Source organism: Lissotriton vulgaris, chromosome 1_1 (assembly GCF_964263255.1).
Source record: "Lissotriton vulgaris chromosome 1_1, aLisVul1.2, whole genome shotgun sequence".
Classification (NCBI taxonomy): domain Eukaryota; kingdom Metazoa; phylum Chordata; class Amphibia; order Caudata; family Salamandridae; genus Lissotriton; species Lissotriton vulgaris.
Window position 1 is genome coordinate 934,952,760 of NC_141685.1, and position 22,661 is coordinate 934,975,420.

At 47.5% G+C, this 22,661-nt stretch overlaps 1 protein-coding gene across 1 annotated transcript in view; it reads left to right on the forward strand.

Annotated features, from left to right (window-relative positions):
• MCRS1 (microspherule protein 1) overlaps positions 1 to 22,661 on the forward strand; it is a 329,302-nt gene that overhangs the window by 84,023 nt on the left and 222,618 nt on the right. The window contains exons 4-5 of the mRNA XM_086959133.1: positions 3,250 to 3,397; positions 5,749 to 5,907. Of these exons, the coding sequence (XP_086815259.1) occupies positions 3,250 to 3,397; positions 5,749 to 5,907 (307 nt within the window). The remainder of the gene's footprint in view (positions 1 to 3,249; positions 3,398 to 5,748; positions 5,908 to 22,661) is intronic.

A 22,661-nucleotide genomic window follows, 5' to 3' on the forward strand; every position in this document is an offset into this window, starting at 1 on the left:
TCCTGCTATTGCTTGAAGTCATGGTCGCGGATTCGCTCAAGCTCCAGAGAGAGGTCCGCTTTACATTCAAAGTCCAATCACAATAAAGTGATGCGGAACTCCACTCCATCCTGCCACTCTTTATGTATACAGAAGGTGAGAGAGCTTCACAATGTCAAATGTTCCCTCTCCTGGTCTCTCAGTGCAAAGCTGATTCCTCAATTGATATTGGTGTGCTCAGAATGTCCTGTTACATTAGCGAATCTGCAGCAAATTGACACCTTTAAAGAGGCCATACTGCAGATATTTGGTGTTCTTCCGGCTCCCCCGGTGCGCCTTTTGACCGCAAGGATCTACAGTGGCTGCCACTTAGGTTACTGCTGGGAGATCTGTCATGGGTGCCGCCTGATTCCCCCCTTCAGCCCATTATGGGCCCCCTGCCCACTCATGTACATACTTCCATCCCAGATCCATTACATATGCTGGTCTCTCTCGTTGTTGCCTTTGCCTACACGACTGGTGCAGGAGGAGGATCCGATGCTGATTATGTATGAACCCGAAATGACTTGAGCTCAACCAGACTGATGCTGCGCTATGAAATTACTACAGCATTACCAGTCACCATACAGTCTGACTCTGATTCAGTGCTTCTACTAGCGTGGACACACCATCAAAGTCTCTTCTGTACTTTTGCCTGATTTCGACCAAAGCTTGTATCCACCCAGAGATGAATGGTGATGGTGGATGATCTACTCCCTCATTATGATAATTTTCACATGGGCTTACAAGAGGTTAGTGGCCTTAATGCTTCCCAGATACAGGGTTGAATTAGCCACCTGGACCACCAGCAGAACAGAGTGTGTCGTTTGCAGGAGTAGTCTGATGAGCAGCAGAGGTCTTGGACCTACAACTACCCTCTATTAAGACCAAAACTAATGACCTTAAAGAAATTTGTAGGCCAGCCTCCTCTTAACCCTTGCTCCCTTTCAATTGGACCCTCCCTGATACCTTAATGGGCTCCTGCTCAAAACCATGTTCTTGCCCACTGGTGAATAGGCAGGTGGTCAGACGGCACCAGATAGCTACTCTTGCTGTTTCCTTGTGCTGAAGAAAGATAGAGGCCTTTAACCCATTTTAGACCTTCAATCTCTGAATGTCTTCCTGTGGAATGGCCAATTTAAAAGGCTCTTACTGGCCCACAGCTTGTCTTCCCTGGACCCAAGCGACTGGATTGTCTCCTTGAACCTGCAGGATTAATATTTTCTTATACTGATTCTGCAGTCCCACAGATGAAATTGATCAGGAGCATTTTCCATTTAGCAAGCTCCCTTGTGGCCTTACTAATGCCCCTCGGGTGTTCACAAAAGTGATGGTGGTGGTTGCCTCCCATTTTCCAAGGTCAGAGATACCAGTTTTACCCTACCTCAATGACTGGCTCTTGAAGGCAGGTTAGCCATAGTCAGTGATAACCACCTCCAGGCGGGGAGCCTTCTGACATCGTTTGGTTTTACGATCAACCCAAAGGTGCTCTTTACTCCTTTGTAGAGGCTGCCTTTCACTGGAGAGGTCCTGGGCACGGTATAGTTAAGAGCCTTCACTCCGTTTCAACGAGAGCCGGGCATTTAGGCTATGTTCCTAATATTTCAGCCTCTGTCTTTGATCTTTGTGAGAGCAGTTCTGAGCCTTCTTGGCCTTTTAGCTTCCTGCTTCCTCCTTGTTGACTATGCCAGGTGGCATATGGTGGGCTCTGCAATGGAATGTGCCGCCATAGTGGGTGTAGCATCAAGGACAACCATCAACTACCATTCAAAATTTGAAGAAGACTACACACGATCTGAAGTGGTGCCTCCTCTATTGCAGTTGGAACAACTGCAGGCCTCTGTCCCTTCCCAATTTAGAGCTGACTGTGGGGATCAGTGCGTCACTGATGCATTGGAGAGGTCATCTGATGGAGGTGAAGATCTGCGGACTGGTCTGGTGGAAGCGGAAATCAAAAGTCAGTTTGCCTCTAGTTGCAAGCCATTCGCTTCGCCTTGAAAGCCATCCTACCGTCCATCAAATGGACGCAGCTGCAGCTTCTCCCAGACAACACCACTACCATACCACCAACATATGGTATTGCTACAAACTGGGCATCTGTGCCTCTGGAATTAGTTTGGAGCGTCTGTGCACCTTCCAGATTGGAAACCATATAGCAATGTCTATGAATGCCAGCAAGAACAAGCTTAGCAGTTGGTGAGAGGTGGACCATTAATGGTGATTACATTCTGAGGTGGTGCATTTACGCCAGGCGATAGGACACGTTTGTGGCTTGGTGCGATTATCACAAGATTGACCCTGTACAATCCAATCTTAATTTTTTATTAAAAATGTAAAAAATCTTACTTCCTAAAGCCAAATCCCTGAATCTCACTGAATTCTATATAGCAACTGTTACTGTTAATGGTTTATTAAGGGAGGAACACTGGTGAGTACCCCTACTGGTAGATGGTTTCTATTGTTTAGCCTGCTAGTAACCCCTGCCCCTCATCCCCCCCCACTTCACTCCTTCCTTCAATCCCTCACCTCTTACTTTATCCGCCAACCTCCCTCCCTATGGAGCACTCCCTCTCATCGTGTACTTGAGTGAAAGTTTGAGAAAACCGTCCGGGAAAGAAAGCCACTAATTGGGGCACACCTACCCCCCCAGGATGGTCAAATGCTCAGAGGGGAAGCTTCAAAAGCCTGCTGCCTTTGTAATGCGACCACCAGCCTCTGCTGCTAGCAGCAGATGGCAGCCTCCGGTTTACATCCCCACTTTGGCAGGAAAACCGATATGAAAACTTAAAAAAGATAAGAGGTGTGCCCACCTTTGCCAACTCCAACTTCTATGGTGGAGGAGGCGAAGCGCACTTTTCAGTTCCCTCCATCTTGAAGATGAGGGTACTCCTCCAATCTGGGCTAGGACTATGCCCCCCTCTTCTCTTATGCTGCTATCTACCTTACTAGATTTCCACCCGTCACGTTTTTCTAAGTCTTTTCCTTCTGTTTGTATGAACGTTATTATGTGCACTTAGTGTTTCTTTGTCTCTGTCTCCTTTCTCACCTCTCTCTTGCTGTCTTTTGCTTGATATCACTCATTGTGATGTTTCATTGTAAGTCTGTTGTATACTCTCTTCGAAGCCTGCCTCTACTGTTTTTCACTCATTGTTGCTTCTGCAGCGTGTCTTTGATAGCTCTTGTACTTTCATCCCAAACTCCTATCTTTTCCCAACCATTTCTTTTCTTTAGATTCATCAAGCGGAAAAAGTTTGATGACGAACTGGTTGAGAGCAGCCTGGCAAAATCCACAAGCCGAGCCAAGGTTCCCAGCGTGGGCAGTGGCATAGAGCCAGGACGCTGCTCTGGCAGCGAGCCCTCATCTAGCGAGAAGAAAAAGGTGAGGAGAACAGTCATGGGATGTTCTTGATTGGGGTGGGGGCAGATGAAGGGTAATGTGCACAGGCCCGGACTGGCTGTAAAAGGCACTGGGAGTTTCCCCGTTTGACCGCCAGTGTGGGGGCTAGTTTTCGACCCCTGGGGGTCGTTTTTGTTACCGGGGCCGGTTTTGCAGCATAGCTATAATATCGGCTCCCTGTAACAAAAGCTGCTGAAACCAGCCCTGGCAAACAGCTCGGTGGCCTCCACAGGCATATTAGTGCTTCGGCCCGACTGCCTTCGGGTTCTGCTTTTCTCAAGGTGTCTAGGTTGCGAGCTTCATGCTTAATTCTAGGACATAGATCTCAGTGTATACTCCTTGAGCCTCCCCTTGCTCTTCCCAAAATGAACAGAATGGGGGTTGGGAGCACACTGCCTCACAGTTCCAGCACAGTTCGCCCCTTTGCATCCTGGTAAATGCAGTACACAGTTCAAACTTACTTAAAAAATAGCCGGAGTTTTTCACAAAAGTTGGGGCAGACATTGCTGTATATCTCTAGACACGTGCTTCTGGGTTGAGCATGTCATCAGTAGAGAGCAGTAGTATTCGAGAGCAAAGAAAAATCATCTTGGGTTGCAGAAAATGCTGCCTAGTTCCTCTCAGGTCACAGTACCACTCACAGGCACACAGTTGCATCTCCAAAGCTAGTCAGCTTGCTGGCTCAAGGGAGCCTTTTAAACAAAATGTGGGTTGGGAGCACACTGCCTCACAGTCCCAGCGCAGTTCACCCCTTTGCATACTAGTAAATGCAGTGCACAGTTCAAACTCATCTGAGGTTGCTGGAAATGCTGCCTAGTTCCTCTCAGGTCACACTACCACTCATAGGCACACAGGTGCATCTACAAAGCTTTTCAACTTGCTGCCTCAAGGTAGCCTCTTAAACAGAATGGGGGTTGGGAGCACACTGAGTCACAGAGGCCTGAAAAGAGTGTGACAGCCTGCTCAGCAACCCCAAATAAAATTCGTTTTTATCTGTACTGATGATGGATGATATCCAGAAACACGTGTCTACAGATTTACAGCACTAACCTGCACCAACTTTGGTGGAATACTCCAGTGAAATTTGAAGTAAGCGTGTACCATGAACTGCATTAACCAAAATGGGCAAACTGTACTGGGAGGTGAAGCAGTGTGCTCCCACCCCTTCCTCTTCCCAAAATGAAGCCTGTCCTTTTTTGAGAGCCTAAAAAGAGGAAAATTATTATCTTTCGCTCACTATGCCACCTCAGTTTGGATCCAGCCATATGCAAATCATTCTTAACCCTGCTCCTTATGGGAGCAGTCCAGCCCGAACTCCCAGGCCAGGTCCTCTCTGGACCGGAAGCAAGCATCTTGGGTCCGATCTCAGGGTATCACCCCTCCTCAGCCACCCTAACTTGAATCCAGTGGCACAACGAGCAGGGGACCCACGTCAGGGCATACTCTTTGTCACTTAGGGGCGAACATAGCAAACACAACAAGCTAATGGTGGGAGTGATGAAAGTTTTCAACCACTCTTCCCCAGTCAAGAGATCTGGATTTAATCCATTGTTCTTTTTTTTATGTAGAACTAACTATAAAGGAGGAATTTCAATGGTTTTGTACGCATGAAATATCCTACTAACCATATAACACCCCTGAAACCTTTGGTTTTTTCAGTGAATATATTCATATATAATATAGATGTGTTTTTTTTTACATTGTCTATATTCTAATTCTTGCTATTTAGACTGGTATTTTGGCACATCAATATTTCCCACACTGTATTCTGAGATAAAACCCTTTGATATTTCCAAATGAAAAAATACACGTGGAGCTTAAATTCCTCAATTTTGAATGATGCTCGTATCCCAGAAAATGTGCCCCTCCAAGACAAGCATTAGATGCCACTCCTGATTTATATACACGTATAACTTGAGAGCAGCATACAGTAATTTCAGTATTATGTTAGGTAGCCAATTAGCACAAGACAGTAACTGTCAACTAATATTCTAGTGCCACATGTACAATTTTAATAGACTAGCACTAAAGCCCACAGTACTCTTTATGCACTTTGCATGCATCCTCATCAAGCCATGGCTGCAGCGCTCATTTTGCACCATTGTTTGTATGCAGACAGAAGGGGGCTGTATATATGGGTGTGAATCTTTGGGTGGTGTTGAATATTTCTACATAAGGTGTCAGGTGATGGCCATGGGGTATTTTTTCTTTTTTTTGGCCCCATAGTATCGCCTGGAGATCGCTAAACAGGCTGGGCAGGGTTGAGGGTTGTCTTGAAGGTGATATATGGCTAGGTGACTGTTGCCTTAACAGCTGTTTTACTCACAAAATAGGTCTTGAAGTCTGTTACGACACCTGTGACCCCTTCTCCTGCTCCCAGTCCCAGCCTCACCAAACGTATCAAGAAGAGTAAACAGCCTCTGCAGGTGACCAAAGACCTAGGCAGATGGAAGCCCGCAGATGACTTGTTGCTGATCAACGCCGTGTTGCAGGTAACTGGGCCGCTAGTCTGAAAAGATGTCTGGGGAAACTGAGGAGCACAGAGCTCCAGCATGCCAGGCTGCCTAGGTTCAGTGGGGAACGCTGCACTCCAGTTTGTACTAGATCTCTGACAACACTGTGGGCTACTATCCTGCAGTGTGCAGTGCTTTGTAGGGTCACTGTGTTGTAGTTCATAAGGAATCTCGGAGGTTCCCTGGAGTTGTGATGCTAATCAGCGTGAACCAGTGTACAAGGGTCTGTGGAGCTATTGTGCTCTATAGTTGCTTACAAATACTGTGTTGTAGATTTCAGGAATCACTAAAGAGCACTGCACTCTAACATACATGGGTCAGTGGGGTTTCATTTGAACACTGGTATGACACCTACAAATCTTTAGATTTACTATTCATCATAAACCAGCCCCCATGATCTCTAGGACAGCTTCAGGTATTGTTCCTGTGTATATAGGAGCATTTGTGTTACTGTCAGCACTGTGCTCCAGACCAAAGGATTCTGGTCACTCACAGTACTTGTTTTCAGTGTAGTTTGACAGGATTTCTACTGTTAGATCAGGAATATGTGCTGTAGCCTACTGCAGGGATCTGAGATTCCTGAAAAGCACCATGCGCCTGTGTGAAAAAAGCATTGGTCTCTGTATTAATGTTGTCAGCGTTGACTTGTACTGTAACTGAGCATAAGCCTGGCCCGTGTATTCACCACATATACAGTTATTATGTGCTCTTTTCCCACAGCCATGTACCATGTGTTCTACTGTCATGGCATGAATGTTGTTTCGCGTATTGTTGCTTGTATCTAATTCCTTCGCACACTGTTACAATCACTCTACATCATGGCTTTTCAGCGTATATCCTTATCATAACATGTAATGAAAAATGTCCTAGCTACTGTAACGGAAAGTTTCAGTTCTATAAGGACTCTTTTACGAGGCTTATGCTTCCACTTACTTCATTTTTAGGGCTCGCCTGGCGTTGCAGCGCGAAGCGCTGCTGCTAGCGAGCCTTATTGTCGTTATCTTGCCTCCCCAAGTGGTACAGACCGGTGCACGAACAGACACCGGTCTGTGAGCGCGCGAGCCGCAGGGAACGCCAACGTGCACGCTTGCGGCGTCACGCTCCTGCCCTCGCACGTCTCTTCCAAGGCGCGCTCCAGGCCGACTTGTTATGACTTGGGACTGTGCGAGGCTGCAAGTTTATAGGCATGGGGTGTTGCGCGAGCAGTGGGAGGTCCTGCGAGTCCAGTCCAGATCGAGTCCTTAGTCAAGTACTGCCTGTTGGGCGTACTACAGACCCCAACAACGATGACACAAGTGCAACATAAATTCGTCTTGCTGGGACTGGTGCTGGCCATGCATCACATTACAATACGTTGGACGCGTCACTCCCCCCCCACAGTTGGTCAGATTGAGAGCAGACTTGCGTGAGTGGAGTATGGCGGAGGAGCGACAGCTAAAATGTGTCCACACTGATGAGAGCGCATAGAAGGAGCTGGAGATATGGGTGATATGCTGGAAGGACTGGTAGCCGAGGAGACGCAGCAAGCTGCACCCTCTGGGCGTTCACAGGTCACAGAGTAGGCTGTGCACCCGGGGGCCTCAATGGCGGATTCCCTAGATCGCTGAACAGTGTGTAGCTGAGTCTGAGTGTTAGGGGTTGTGTGGATGTGTGAATGGACAGATGAGGGGGGAGTGTGTGAGTGTCTATAATTGTATATCCATAGGCAGAGTCTGATTGGGAATAGTTCTATCTCTGTAGTTGCTGCAGGGGCTGTGTGTCAGTGGGAGTACAGTAGTTTTCGGTGGGTGGGCTCTGAATCTCCTTGGCCATCTGGCTCCTGCCTCCCGGAGAGCCAAGCCTCCCCCCCCTCCCCCACCCCCCCCCCCCCCCCCCCCTCCTGTGTCCCTGATTCTGCCCTCCTGCCATATGTACGACTGCCCTGGAAGGACAAACACTTGTTGGTGTGCTACTGCCACTACTGTTAGTTATTGCATTATTGTTTGGAGGGGTTTATTCTTTAAATTCATGCATTGTTTGCTTCCTATCCCGCTACAGCATGATATTCTCGCAATACTATGCACCTGCACTGCGCCAGTTGTGATTTTATTGCATATGGTTGGGGTTTCCCAAGACTGCCTGATGAAGAGAGCCATGGTCTACAACAGTGGATCACCAGAATGTATTCTTCTTGTATAATGCTGGCTGTATCAGGTTATAATTTACTCCCTGTTGTGCTACTGCTTACTGTATGTTCCATTCTGTGGTATTTTACACTGTGCGATTACTGAATTAATACAAGTTTAAAAAAAAAAAAATGTACTCTTAAGCCTAGGGCTGTTGTTAACTGATTGCCTGTGATCCCGATGTGAGCAGAAATGCACATTTCCACCCAATCTGTTTTATGAGAAATGTCGCAAGACTGTACCCTCACAGACCTATATTGGCCAATCAAAACCCAGTGGAATATGTCCGCTCAAAAGAGTTCAGAATATGGTCAAACATCCAGTAAGCGATGCAGTTTCTGAACAAGTTCCTCATGGCCAAATCATCTGTAATGGTAATTCTGGGTGCAGTGTTGTTGTTTCAGTATTACAGCAGATCTCGTAATGCTGGCCTTAGTGCAGTACTGGGGTACTGAACTTCCATTGAAATGCCCCCAAAAAGTCCCTGGTGCCATCTTGCATAAACTTTGCACTGCCGCAATAAAAAGTTACTTCTGTCACTTGCATCTGACAGCGGAAAAACATGTAAAATACACCTAATATATTAACTCAGTTTCTCTCAATACAAGTCAATGTAACATGACCATGTGAGAGAAACTTGCTATTCTCAGCGAATATTTATTCAATGTGCAAAAGTCGGGGTCTTCCCCTCAAGGATATGCAGGATGGCCTTAGAGTGGAGATATCATTCAGGATCTCATTAAGAAACCCTGCTACAGCTGACTGGGCTCTAGAGAGAACCCACAAACAAGCATTTGTAGTACAATAGGTCTCGCAGTTACTCGAGTTTAAGCAATTGGCATTGTAAATGACAATGTCTTTTATTTATGTTTTTAAAACAAAAACAAAAATAAAAGGCATTTTTATTTGCAATGTCAATAGCTCCAACTCGCATAAATGCGAGACCTATTGCATTGCAAATGCTTGTTATTAAACAGCTGCTATTTAAACAACTCCGAAGGAACTACAATTACCATGAATCACTGGGAATTTAGGAATACAGTTGAGCCTCAACCAATCATAAGACCGCTCTTTTTTATGAAACTCCTTGTCTGCGAGTCTTCAGCTTCTTTATTCGCTGCTCGCTGCCAAAGCCAAGTTCCTTTCTTTTTCGCTGTTCAGAATTGTCTTGTTTTGCTGTGTGCATATATGGAGTTTTTTAGGGCTCGCCTATCCCATTCCGCAAGGAATGGATAGGGGAGAATTCTAGTGGGCAAAAATAAGTCCTCAAACCATCGGGCGGATTTCCCACAGTTCACGTGAACACAAGCACGCGCTTTTCCCTCGGAGAGCTTCACTTCAAAGGGCTCCCCCGCCCACTGCTTCACACTTAACGGCCGCCAGGCCGTGTCTCCCATTTCTCCTCCCCCGCCCACTGCTTCACACTTCATGGCCGCCAGGCCGTGTCTCGCATTTCTCCTCCCCCCCCCCCCCTCCCCACAGCAATGTCAAGAGCTTATTTTTTCTTGTTTCGTTTCTCTCCTCATCCCCGTGCTTCTATTACTTGCCGTCTCCATCTATATGCCAAGCCGAGGGTCACATTTAGGGAATGGGGTTCCAGTTACAAATTAAGCCCCACTCCTACTGCATAGTGTTGGGATTAGTGGGACAGCGTGAGTGATCGAGTTAAAGGGCGAGAGAACAAGAGGATGAGAGTTGGAAAAAAGACTCGTTTTTTGAGCATGAGTATTGGTTTGGCGTGAATGCAGTGCAGATGAAACAGATTTGCTGAATAATTAAAATATAAAAATGGAAAATAACCAAAGACTACTTTCCTACTCTTCACAAAAATCTTGAGCTTTTCCCTGAGAACCCCACTTGCCATCAGTCCTGCTCCGCTCGATCCTGTCCTATTTCTCTGTAACTGCCTTCTCTCTTCCTCTGTCTACTCTCCCATTTTCTGCCTGCACCCTCGCCCGTTCGCAAGTCCCTTTCTCTCTGTCTTCCCGCCCCCTCTCGCGCACACGTCATGCATCTGCTTCCCTCTCTTGTCCTCGTATACAACCCCCATGCCAGTACCGCACCCTACTCTGTCCTCTCGATACTGAAATCATTTTGGGGCAGCTCCTAATTGGCTGCTGATGAGCTCACTCAATTGTCGAGGGCCCCGTGGGGGAGGGTGGTGGGTGATGAGCACATCATCGCCCAAATATCCCATCAGTGTGGGGCAGAGTTCGAGTGGGCGGAATCTGATGGAATTCATATCAAAACCTTCTCCGTGCTCCTGTAATTCAGCACCGAACCACTGAGGTTGCCTCCTTTCATCCAAGCAACACAGTATTTTTATTCAGCACCGAACCTCCTTCGGCGCCTCCTTTCATCCGGGGATTACGGTGCTTTTATTAAAAACCAAACCTCCTTAGACGCCTCCTTTCATCCGGGTACCCCAGTATTTTAATTCAGCACCGAACCTCCTTCGTCGCCTCCTTTCTTACGGGGATTACGGTATTTTTATTAAAAACAGAACCTCCTTGGGTGCCTCCTTTTATCCAGGGATTACTGTATTTTTATTAATAACCGAACCTCCTTGGGCGCCTCAATTTATCCAGGGATTAAGGTATTTTTATTGAAAACAGAACCTCCTTGGGTGCCTCCTTTTATCCAGGGATTACTGTATTTTTATTAATAACCGAACCTCCTTGGGCGCCTCAATTTATCCAGGGATTAAGGTATTTTTATTGAAAACCAAACTTCCTTGTTATCATTGTCTGTTAGGAGTTTTATAAAGATCTAAACTGTGCCTAGTCCACTTCAGACCCTTAATGTCACTCACCTTGTCCGTGCCATCTGCGCCCTTGCAGCTACGCGCTGCACTCACTGCTGAATTTTATAGCTGTGGTTAGGCAATTTTATTAAAAATTATTTGCCATGGCCTGATCAGCACATTGTTTACGTCAATGTTCTGTTGGAAACAGGAGCACTTTAATACTGGCTGACTTCTCCTATTGTACGGGCCATGTAAATGGAGGGTAGGGCTTAACGGCCAGGGCGTCCGACTCTGATGCTGGGGAAACCGGTTCAAGTCTGGCGAGAGGCTCAAGCATCCTGGCATCAAGGACAGGTGTGAGATCACTTTTGATTATAAAATTATATTTGCAGAAGGTTTATTCTGGCATTGTTTTACTATTCAGAAACACTTCCGGAGTGATAAAAGTAACAAGCATTAAAAATACAATAGGCCTCGCCTTTTATTAAGTTAAAGCCATTTGCTTTGCTATACAATACCATTAGCAAAGCAAATGGCATTTTTTCTCTCACCTTCATACAGACAGCAGGTGCACAAAAGCGTCTGCTTTGATGTTCTAGTTCTCACGTGCAACTGCCACAAATCCAAACTTTTGACCAAGTTTCTGCTTTAACAATGGCCTTCTGCTCCTGTAAAAATCTACCTATCAGGATTAGTCATTTGTGACTACAACTTGCCAAAGTTTCATTTGACTGTGCAGCGCTTCGAAACAGACTCTAGCAAATGCAATAGTTTTGGGCTATGCAAAGTACTATTTATAGATTTTTGTATTTTATTTATTTCATATGTCACGACAGTTAAAAAGGCAAATAAAAAACATGCCACCACCCAAATGTGCAATCTGTGTGCATGTAAAGAAAATGTTTTTTTTAATAATCATAACTTTAATAGAGAAGTTACTTTGTTTACTAGTGGGCAGGTATAAAAACTTTTTAGTTTTGGCGCACCTCGTATGTGCCTCTGAGAGGCCCTCAGTGTGCTGTTTAAATCTCAATGTTATAGTTAAAACCTCCTTGTGCCACATCACGTTAAATATATTCGCCCCTACCACTGTAATTTACTCCATCCACGTCCCGCTGTTCCATGAGCTCACTCTCGACCTTGGTGCTTCGGGTCCAGTTCGAGCCATATAAAACTCCGTAAAAATATTAAACTTCTCTCCCTATCACCAACACAGAATTCGTCCTTGCCCGTAGAGGACCTTCCGTTTCAAGGGCTAATTAATCGGTGACTCTCGTAGCATGCATTTCACTCAAATGCCAAGAGGCTTTCCGAAATGCAGTGCTAATCATTTGGTAATTCTCAACATCATACGCTTACCATACAAGTGTCTACGGTGCATTGAAACTGCACTGCAAATAAATCACTACTTCTCACCAGCATCCTGTTCATGCAGGCGCCTAGAGGCCATTCACAAGTGCTTCCAGTACCATGAGCGAGACCTCTCACCAGCACCCTGTTCTACACAACACCACACCACCACACACACACCACACTCTCACAACCACACCACCACACTCACAACCACCACACTCACAACCACCACACTCACAACCACAACCACCACACTCACAACCACACCACCACACTCACAACCACACACTCGCAACCACACACTCGCAACCACACACTCGCAACCACACTTGCAACCACACACTCACAACCACACACTCACAACCACACACTCACAACCACACACTCACAACCACACACTCACAACCACACACTCACAACCACACACTCACAACCACACACTCACACCACACACTCACAACCATACACTCACAACCACACACTCACAACCACACACAACCATACAAACACAACCACACACACACACACACACACACCCACACACAACCACACACACACACACAACCACACACACACAACTACAACCACACCGTCAGAGCACACTTTTACCAGACAGACACCACCAGCCGTCAGTGCACGATTTCACAGGGCACAAACACCACCAGCCGTCAGTGCACGCTTCCACCAGGCACACCTCATCAGACGTCGGTGCACGCTTTCACAAGGCACACACACACACCACCAGCCGTCAGTGCACGCTTTCACAAGGCACACACACACCACCAGCCGTCAGTGGAGGCTTTCAGCAGGCACGCACACACCACCAGCCGTCAGTGCACACTTTCACCAGGCACACACACATCACCAGCCGTCAGTGCACGCTTTCACCAGGCACACACTCACACCACCAGCCATCAGTGCACGCTTTCACCAGGCACACACCACCAGCCGTCAGTGCATGCTTTCACCAGGCACACACACCACCAGCCGTCAGTGCACGCTTCCACCAGGCACACACACCACCAGCCAGCACTGCACACTTCCACCAGGCACACACACCACCAGCCATCAGTGCACCATTTCTACAGGCACACACACCACCAGCCATCAGTGCACACATCAATTGTTAACGCAGCCACAATTAACTATTGTAGCAATCGCAGTATGGTGAGCTTTACTTTTAAACATATTCATCTAAAGGGCAGCGTGCCACCATTGCTACAAAAATTAATACACTTTTTTTGGCCTGCAATTTATAGACTTTTGTTGCAATTGGTGTTGCAATATTTAGCAATGCCAATAGCTCAAACTTAATTAATGCGAGACCTATTGCATTGCAAATGCTTGTTGATTGTTGAGCATGTGTGCTGGCTGCGGGATGCTTTTGTGCTCCTTTCACGGTTGTGGTTTATGCTTTTCTTGGTGCAGCTCACTCTGTGGTGAGTTATGCGGGGCATGGCACAGGTCAGTGGGGAGCCCTTTATCAAGGAGTTGGGCAAATTTGTAAATACTTACACTTCGCTGGAAAAGGCCCAGTCCTCCATTAAAAAGGTGTTTCCAAATTGGGTTTTCTTGGGGGCCATTGCAGGCAGGGGCCACTTGGCCGGCCACTACCCTTCCAATGAGCAAGGTTCCCTGAGAGGACAATACCAGGACCAGACCTGGTTTGCTAATTTCTACCCGACCCGTTAGGCTTATGACCAGTCAGAGTGTTTGCCCTTCTTCCCTTGTAAGGGTATGGGGCCGGCTGGCGAGTTTTATCCATGTCTTGCGCAGATCACATCGGATTTGTGGGCCTTTCAGACTGTTCATGGGTTTCACTTGGAGTTCTTGGGTTCCCCCATGCAGCTGGCGCATCCATGGCCAGGGACCCTGGATGTGGAGATTTCTGCTCTCCTGGCCAAAGGGGAATTTGTCCCACGGTCATTCACCTGCATGGTTTTTTTAAGCATCATTTTTCTGGTCGACAAGTCAGATGTGGGGGCACCGGGCAGTTATAAACTTGTGCGAGTGGCTGGTGTATTGCCACTTCAAGATGGAGGGCATCCATCTTTTGTGCACTGGATTTTCGAATTTCTCACTCTTCCCTTAGACTTTTCCTTCGCCCCGTGGTATTTCACAAAGGTTCTCAAACCAGTCGTGTAGCACCTGTGGGAGGGGGGACTGTTCCCTATTGTTTATTTGCACGCTATGCTCCTCATGGACCAAGACCCTCGCAGGTTTTTGTTGCACTTGCAAAGGGTGATCAAACGAGGGAAAGTTCCTTCTGGTCCGGGCTCAAAATGCAATCTTGTCGAGATTTGTGATCGATTCTACGGCGGCCACGCTCAGACTTGCCTTTACTCAAAGTGGCGAGGATCCGCCAAGAGCTCTGGAGGACCCTGTCCAGGCAGCAGGTCTCTTTGAGCCAGCTCCTGTGCCTTTTGAGGTTGTCTGCCTTCGTTCAGTGCATCATTCCAGGCCCGCTCCACTATCGGGCTCTTTGAAGCCTCAAGGCGTAGCACCTTTGGAAGGGGCTCTCGTTCTTTCATGCTGTCATGCTGTTTGAGGATGCTCTGGATGAAATTCGTTTGTGGTTCTCTCACATGAAGGCCTGGAACAGAAGGGCGATCTTGGACTCCATTCTAGACCTCGTAATAGAGTGCGAAGCCAGCAGGTCCGGCATGGGCGCTCAATGTGGGGAGTTCTCCACCGGCGGTGTGTGGTCTCCGCAAGAGCAGACTTTACAACTGTTTGGAGCTCTTGGCCGGGTCGTTCGCGGTCCGACGTTGGACCAAGGAAGGATCCAAACGTGCATGCTCTTAAAGATGGACAATCTCTCCATGGTGCGGTATATCAACCATCTGGGCGGCACCCGGTCAAAGGTGCTCTCGTACCTGGCAGCCAGTTTTATCTGGAGAACCAGGTCTTAGTCATTGCAGATTACCTGCCCGGTCAGGAGAATCGGGTGGCGGACTGGCAGCTGATAGCCAGAAACCGGTCCTTGGATGCTTGATTCCGGTCTGGGAAAGACATGGCTTGGTAGTTCGGACTGGACTGTTCCCATGGGGCACAGGGTCAGAGCTGATTTGCATATAGCCAGTGTCTAACCCAGGGTGGTGTGGAGTGCAAAAAAACGATGGATTTAGGCCCAGATCCTTGTACTGGGGTGAATGTATGACATTGTTCTACATTTTGTCCATCAACTGTGTTTTTTGGACTGGCAGTGACTCCATTTCTGGGATTCCAGACTTTGGCAGCTGAACCCAGAGGTCTTTGCGGCACTTCAGGCCCAGTGGGGTCTGTTTTTAGTGGACCTGTTTGCATCCCATCTAGACCATCAGCTGCCCTGGAGGATCCTACGGTGTCAGCAACGGATGCTTTTCTTCAGGATTGGGCACCAAAGAATGGGTACCCGTTATGCTGTTTTTCATGATCACCCGGGCAGTGGCCCAAGTCAGGCATCAGCAGGCAGAGGTAGTGCTGATAATCCCGATCTGAGGGTCTCAAGTGTGATTTCAGGTTCTTCTCGAACTTTCTTGGGTTTCTCTGATCCAAATCCCCCTGTTTCTGACGCTTCTGCTCAGTCCCGCTCTCCTCCCCCAACGATTGGTCCTGGAAGACTCCTTGTGTCTAATGGCATGGAGGATTTCAGGCGTTGATGGTCGGTCCTACGCCTTTCGAGCAAGGCTGAGGAACTCTGGTCCAAGGCCTGGTCCGCCAGCACCACCAAACTATATCGTTCTGCTTGGATGCAATGGTGTTGTTGGTTTTGTACGATGGGGTTGTGACCCATGGTCACCGAGCTAGTTCACATTTTGAACTTTCTCGCTCATTTAGCACAGGAGGGTTTGGCGTACTGCTAGATTAATACATTTTGCTCCGCTCTTTCTGCTGGGCATGCCCCCCTTGATGGTTCCCTCGTTTGCTCCGGGGTATTACGTTGTCGCTTCCCCCAGAACCGAGACATTCGGCTCTGAGACGTTAACTGGGCGCTTGACCTTTTCCTTTCCTGGTAACCAAACAAGTACTTGTCCCGGAAAGCGCTGTCCGCGAAGCTTTCCATCCTTTTATGCTTGATTTCCTGTAGATGGGTCTTGGATGTTAGGGCCCTGGACGTTACAAGAGGATTCTTTCTCCTTCGCGGGTCTTATTCACGGTTAGCAGAAGAACGAAGTCCAACACCAGGGTCATTGATTTCCTGTCCTTTCCGGATTCCCTTAAGCTGTGTGTGGTTCAATGCCTCAAGGCTTATGAGAATATGTTCACAGAATTACGACCTCCGGGGGAGAGGGACCTTCTAATCGTACCCTGGAAGCCCCACAGGGTGGTGTCTTCACTGACCATAGCCTGCAGAGTTTGGTGGGTTATGCAGGAAGCAGGGGTGGACCTGCTGAATTTTGGTGCGCACTTAGCTCAATGAGCAATGCCCTCAAAGGCATTCACTTTGGGCGCCCACTTGGAGGACATTATGAATGTGGCCGATTTGGTCCTCTGAATCTACCTTCAATAGGTTCAATTTTCAGCCAGTGTTCGATATGGCTCGCCTTGTGGTGAGCAAATTTTAAACCAGTATAATCCTCACCTTCGGTAGTATTTCATCTCAGGATAAATCCCTTCTCCAGTCCATTCACGGGTTGCCTTGCTGGCATGGTGCTAAGGTGCACCTGACACCATGCCAACAGTGCGACCCGTAAATGAACTGTCCCAAGATTAAATACTACCTGTGGCATAGACTTAAGAAGGCCTAATTTATATTGTGTTACCTGCTGAGCGTTGAGAACCCCCAGGCTTGATAGCCCTAAGGGGCAAAACTTTTGCCTGCTGCCTGTTTCTTACCTATTCATAATATACCAATTGGAACACAGTTACATATACCAGAAATTGAAGAAGCTATGCAAAATAAGAATAAATGAAGAAAATTTCATTTGAAATGATGTAGTATTCATTTTATATAAGGGAGAGCACACTGAATTTCTTTCCCAATCATTTCAATTTTGGGATACGTAAGGTCCAGTCCCATTGGAGTGCTCACTCGCAACTAATATTTGGGAATTTCTGTCGACAGGAAGAGGGTTTTGGACCTTACATCAAGTCAATCTAATAAATTGGCACTGGACATATACAGAGCAGGTTGGTTAGTGACTCCTGGAACAAGCCTCGGAGATGGGACAACTCGCCTATGGAGGGAAGAGATCTAATGAGTAAAAACAGCCCATACGAAGGAGATAGAGCTTAACTTTATAAGTCTGTCATGTATTTTGCATTTCTCTATTGGCGTACTTCCTAATGACGAAGTCCACATGTTTTCCTCTCTTAAGGATCTGACAATAAGAAACAAAGGATTCCTTATGATGATTTCTTTGTCTAAAGCTATTTTGAACTACTGATGAGGCAAATTTAGATTCCAGTGGGCTGCTGCACCTTTTTGATTCAAATCTCTCTATTGGAATTTTGCCAGAAATCAAAATACAAAACTTCAAACACTGCGTCGCAGCGCCCCAATCACAAGAACACGTGTAATAACTTTTGGAACCACCCAAGGTGTGTCAGAGTTCTATCTGTACCCCAAAGGCTGAGGATATTCTAGAGAGCCACTCCCAGCGCCAGGCCTATCTGCCGTCCCTTATTAGATTTGAGTGGAAATGTATATGGGAAAGCGAGGTAATTGAGTGTCAAAGTGAGTATCCGTATAATCTGGGATCCCATTCCAATATTGTTGAAGTTTGGGTCACTCCCATAGTAGGTGTATGAGTGTTTTGTGGGCCCCACAATGTCTCCAGCAGTCATCGCTGCTGGAAGGGTTGCCCCTGTGCTGCACTCTGGTGTGAGATACCAATAAATAACTTTTTGTAGCTGTCTCAGTGCTACCCATGTTACGTGTTGTGTGACGCGCCCAGTAGAATATCTACTCCCATTCCTTTATCATGAGCTGCCAACCCTGTTCCTGTTCCCAACGCTTCTGCCCAGGAGATTTAGTTGCTGGTGTGGCCTTCTGCTTAAGGCTATAGAGTCCGTAATGAATCGCATATGTATAGTTTTGGTAACTAGTTACCTCTCAAATGTCGTGAGAGGCCTTTGCGCTCCTGGATGCACTGGAGGATGCATTACCCAATGCCTGACATGTAGATATCGCAGTCGCTCTGTCTCTGGAAGGCCATAGTCTGCCCAGAGTTGCACCAAGGGGAGGGGGCCATCTGCGTTGAAGAAATGGCCAACGGAGCGGCAACCAGCGCTCTGCTGACATGAAATGCAGCCCGGTCCTGGCCAGGTGTTGAGTCTTGTAACCAATCACTGGTGTGAGTAGGGAGGGAAACGATGTTGGGTTCTTATGGGTAGCGGCTCGGTCCCAAACATACATGTTGGATTTAGTGACTGGGCCCCTGTGCTCTCTGTGAAAGAGGTAAAAAAAAAAGGGGACCTTTCGAAGAGAAGTTCCCGCCACCGTCCTATCCAGGAACAGCCAAGGTTTCTCAGATGGCTCTCTCGACCACAGCAGCCCTGCTTGGTAATATTGCATGAGATTGGGAATTACTAGACCACCCTTCCCTGGGGGCAATAGCTTTGATCTCCAATCTTACAGGGCCACCTCTCTACCCGAACAAAATTATGCGTTTCTCTTTCTAGGGCTGGTATCATGTCAGTGGGGGTCTCGAGCAGGAGCGCCTGGAAGAGAAAGAATATTCACAGGAGGTTTGTAATCTTCAGTGTAGCTACACAACCAAGCCAGGAGACTCGGTATAGCCACCTTTGTGCCAGATCTCTTCTAATCGGTTGACAGAGAAGGTGGAAGTTCATGTTCACCGTCTCCTAGACAGTCTGAGCTACTTGGATACCCAAGTAGGGGTTGGAGATGGATTGCCACTGCATTGGGAACTTACAGGCCAGGAGAGCTGCTGTCTCCCTGGGGACCGAGAGGTTCAGAGCAGGTGATTTCTGGTTGTTTGCCCGAAATCCTGCCACTCCACTGAAGGCCTTCCATCTCCGCAATAAAAACCAGGACGCTGGGTTATCCAAAGGCACTATGACATCATATAGGCCGATCGTATGTTCCTCCCCTCCAAAAACAACCCAAGTGATGCGGTTATTGTCAAGCACCCGTTGGGCAAAGGTCTTCATATACAGGGCAAAGAGCAGAGGTGAAAGCGGACACCACTTCTTGTCCCCCTACAGATAGGAAATCGAGATGATCTCTGACTGTTTACTCTGATCATTGCTTGGTGTTGGCTATCGTTGCAAAATGCTTGTGAGAACCCAACCCCAAAACCAAAGTGTTCAAGCGTTGCCTCCAGGTATAGCCAGTGTACCCGGTCGAAATGCCTTTTCTGCATCTATAGCAAAAAGCATGATCTGCCGGTTGGACCGCACGGCCTTGTCGAGCAGATGAATAATTTGCTTGGTATTGTCACTGCATTGTCTATGTGGGACGAATCTCGCTTGATCTGGATCTAAACGCCCAACATGAGCGTGTTTAGGCATGCTGCTAAAATATTGGTAAACAATTTGATATAGGCATTCAAGTTGGATATGGGTTGTGTAAGAAGCTGGCTCTTTATATACTATGCCAAAGTAAGGAATAGTGTGCAGAGTGTCCAGTGGATCCCCAAAGGTATACTGAGGTAAAAATAGGTATCTTGCTGTCTATTTGTGAGATTGATCAACAAGCAAGATGGATGGATAATAGCTTTTCTTACAGGTTTGTAAAATATGCAAATACAGTTGTAATTACTTTTGGAATACTTTTGATTACCTGTTAGATTACTTTCTAGATTACTTTTTCTACTCAGTGTGATATGCCTAGATATGACACTGGGACATTTCCTAGATAAAAGGTGAGTAAAACAGTTTGCATACAAAATACACTTTTTTAGGTTCCCATACGATGCAAGCACCCTCAAAGCTTAGAAATTTTTCAGAGGAAAACAGTCCATGCAATCCAATGGAGAAAAATGAGGTTATCGGTTTGCAGGTAAATAATCGATCTTTAGGGTTGCATTTCTGGAGTTAAAACAAGGGTTCCCCGAGGGTCACAGATTCACTCAAAAAAGAGCCCTCAGCGGCCTTGGGGCGGCCGGGTGCAGCGTGCTGAGGCCCAATGTTAGCCTATGTTGCTAGGGTGGCCGCCTGTTGGTGGCTGCTCTCGGGCAGGCCACAAGGTTAAGGGAGCACAGCTCCTAGGGTTAAGCTCAGGGCAAAGGGGGAACCAAGTTAGCACACAAGGTGATCCACAGCAGCACAGGGGTGGCCGGGTGCAGGGTGCTGGAGCGATATCGGGTGCTTTGTTGTTTTCTATGGGAAAGCTCCGGTCAGAACAAACACTGCAGGCTCAGGCACGAAGACTTTCTGGAGGCGACCACCTTTTGGAGAGGTATGTTGAGATGATGGTGGTTGCCTGGACTCAGTCGTATGGACCACCCAAGACCGTGGTGCGTCAGGTGCCTTGAGGCGTCTGGTTTTCCTTACCTGCCCCACTGTGTTCTGGGGGTATCCTCCAGATAGAGGCTTCGGGAGTCGTCAGAGGGGGGGGGCTTGAGGAAGGTTTAGTGATCACCTGATCCTAGGTCAGGATCGCCGGGGAGACCTCCTCATGGCCACTCGAACTTGGGCCGTGGGCATCTGGTTCAGAGTGGTGCAGGCTTGCGGATTCGGCTTGAGCCATGGTCTGGTTTCTTGAGTAAGTCCAGTGCTCATGGAGACAAAGTCTAGGGAAGGCAGGACAGGTGCTCTGGGGCTGCCGGCTGCAGGAGATGCCAGGATTCCACTGGAGGAGGTCTAGGTCAGGACAGGCCAGTAGGGCTGGGGCCAAGTCAGTCGGTGTCCTCCTCTTCCTTCAACACAGGTCTTCGGTCCTTCTACTTTCTTGTCTGAGGAGGCAAGGTTCAGAGTTGGCTTAAAATACTAAATTTAGGAGCATTTCAGGTAGTTACAGATCAGGACCAATGGGTCCCTTACTTGGGGTAGGACACCCCCTATTATGCCACCCTCCAGTGGGAGGGGTGCATAAGCCTCACTCTGCTTGGCTGGGTCCCCCCATCTTCAAGATGAGAGTTGTGCTTCGCCCGCTTCTGCCACCTGAGGGTTGGGGTTTGCAAAGATGGGCACTCCTTTCCTCCTATCTTAGTTTTCCCGCCGATTCTCCCTCCAAAGTTGGAGTCAGACCCTGTGGGGCCCAGTTTGCTGGGAGCAGCAAGTAGCTGTGCCAGCTCACAAAGGCATCAAGCCTTTGAAGCTTTCCCTTAGTGGACCCTGCAAGACTTCAAATGCATCAGCTACAAGAATGCTTATCACGTCAGTGGAACCAAGCTCAAGGTCACTTGACAGACCTAGAGTTGGTAGACAGTCAGACTCATCGCTCTCTGCAGTGGTGGAACACCAAAATCCTTTCCAACAGACGACCGTTCCTAGAGCCAGTTCCTCAAATAATCTTGACTGGGAACGCATCGCTCTCCGGCTGGGGAGCCCACCTACTGCAACAAATCATGCAAGGCATGTGGACACCGCAACAAAAGTTACTCCACATCAATCATCTGGAGTTACTAGCAATATTCCTGGTACTAAAGGCTTTCCAGAAGCAAGTAGCAAGTGTTAGTCCGCACAGGCAACATGACAACATGGCAACATGACAGCAATGTATTACATACAGAAGCAAGGAGGCACACACTCCCTGCAACTATCTCAACTAGCACAGGATATATCGTGGTGGGCCATACCTCAGAACATATTCCTTCTCGCCCAACACGTCCCAGGAGTACAAAATACTATAGCGGATCTGTTAAGTCGTCAAACACAACAGACCCACGAATGGGAACTTCATATGCAAGTTCTTCAGCCATTCTTTCAGATGTGGGACAACCTCAGATAGACCTATTTGCCACCCACGAAAACATAAAATGCCCAAGCTTCGCCGCCAGATATCCACACCCACTGTCCAAAGGCAATGCGATATGGATGAATTGGTCAAACAAATTTGCGTTCGCTTTTCCACCTCTACCACTCGTGCCACTAGTAGTACGCAAACTACAGCAGCATTCTCTGACCCTCATCCTAGTTGCACCAACGTGGGCCAGACAACCGTGGTACACCACACTGCTACAACTGTCCGTGGTACCACACCAAAAACTGCACCTATCTCCGCACCTCTTAACGCAGAACCGTGGAGAGATCAGACACCCGGACCCAGCTCAGCTCAACCTTGCGATCTGGCTCCTGAAGTCCTAGAATTTGGATATTTGAACCTTCCTCCAGACTGCATGAATGTCATTAAAGAAGCTAGACGTCCTACCACTAGGACATGTTATGCAGCCAAGTGGAAACGATTTGTAATATATTGTCATAACGATATTAATCCCTTAGATGTGGCTATTCAACACATCATAGGTACTTACTGCATGCTAAGAGTGGGTACTGCTATATAATCTATACATAGTGTACAATCTGCAGCTCATATGCCTCGAACGGCAAATGCTACTTACCAGTATGCATCTGTTCTT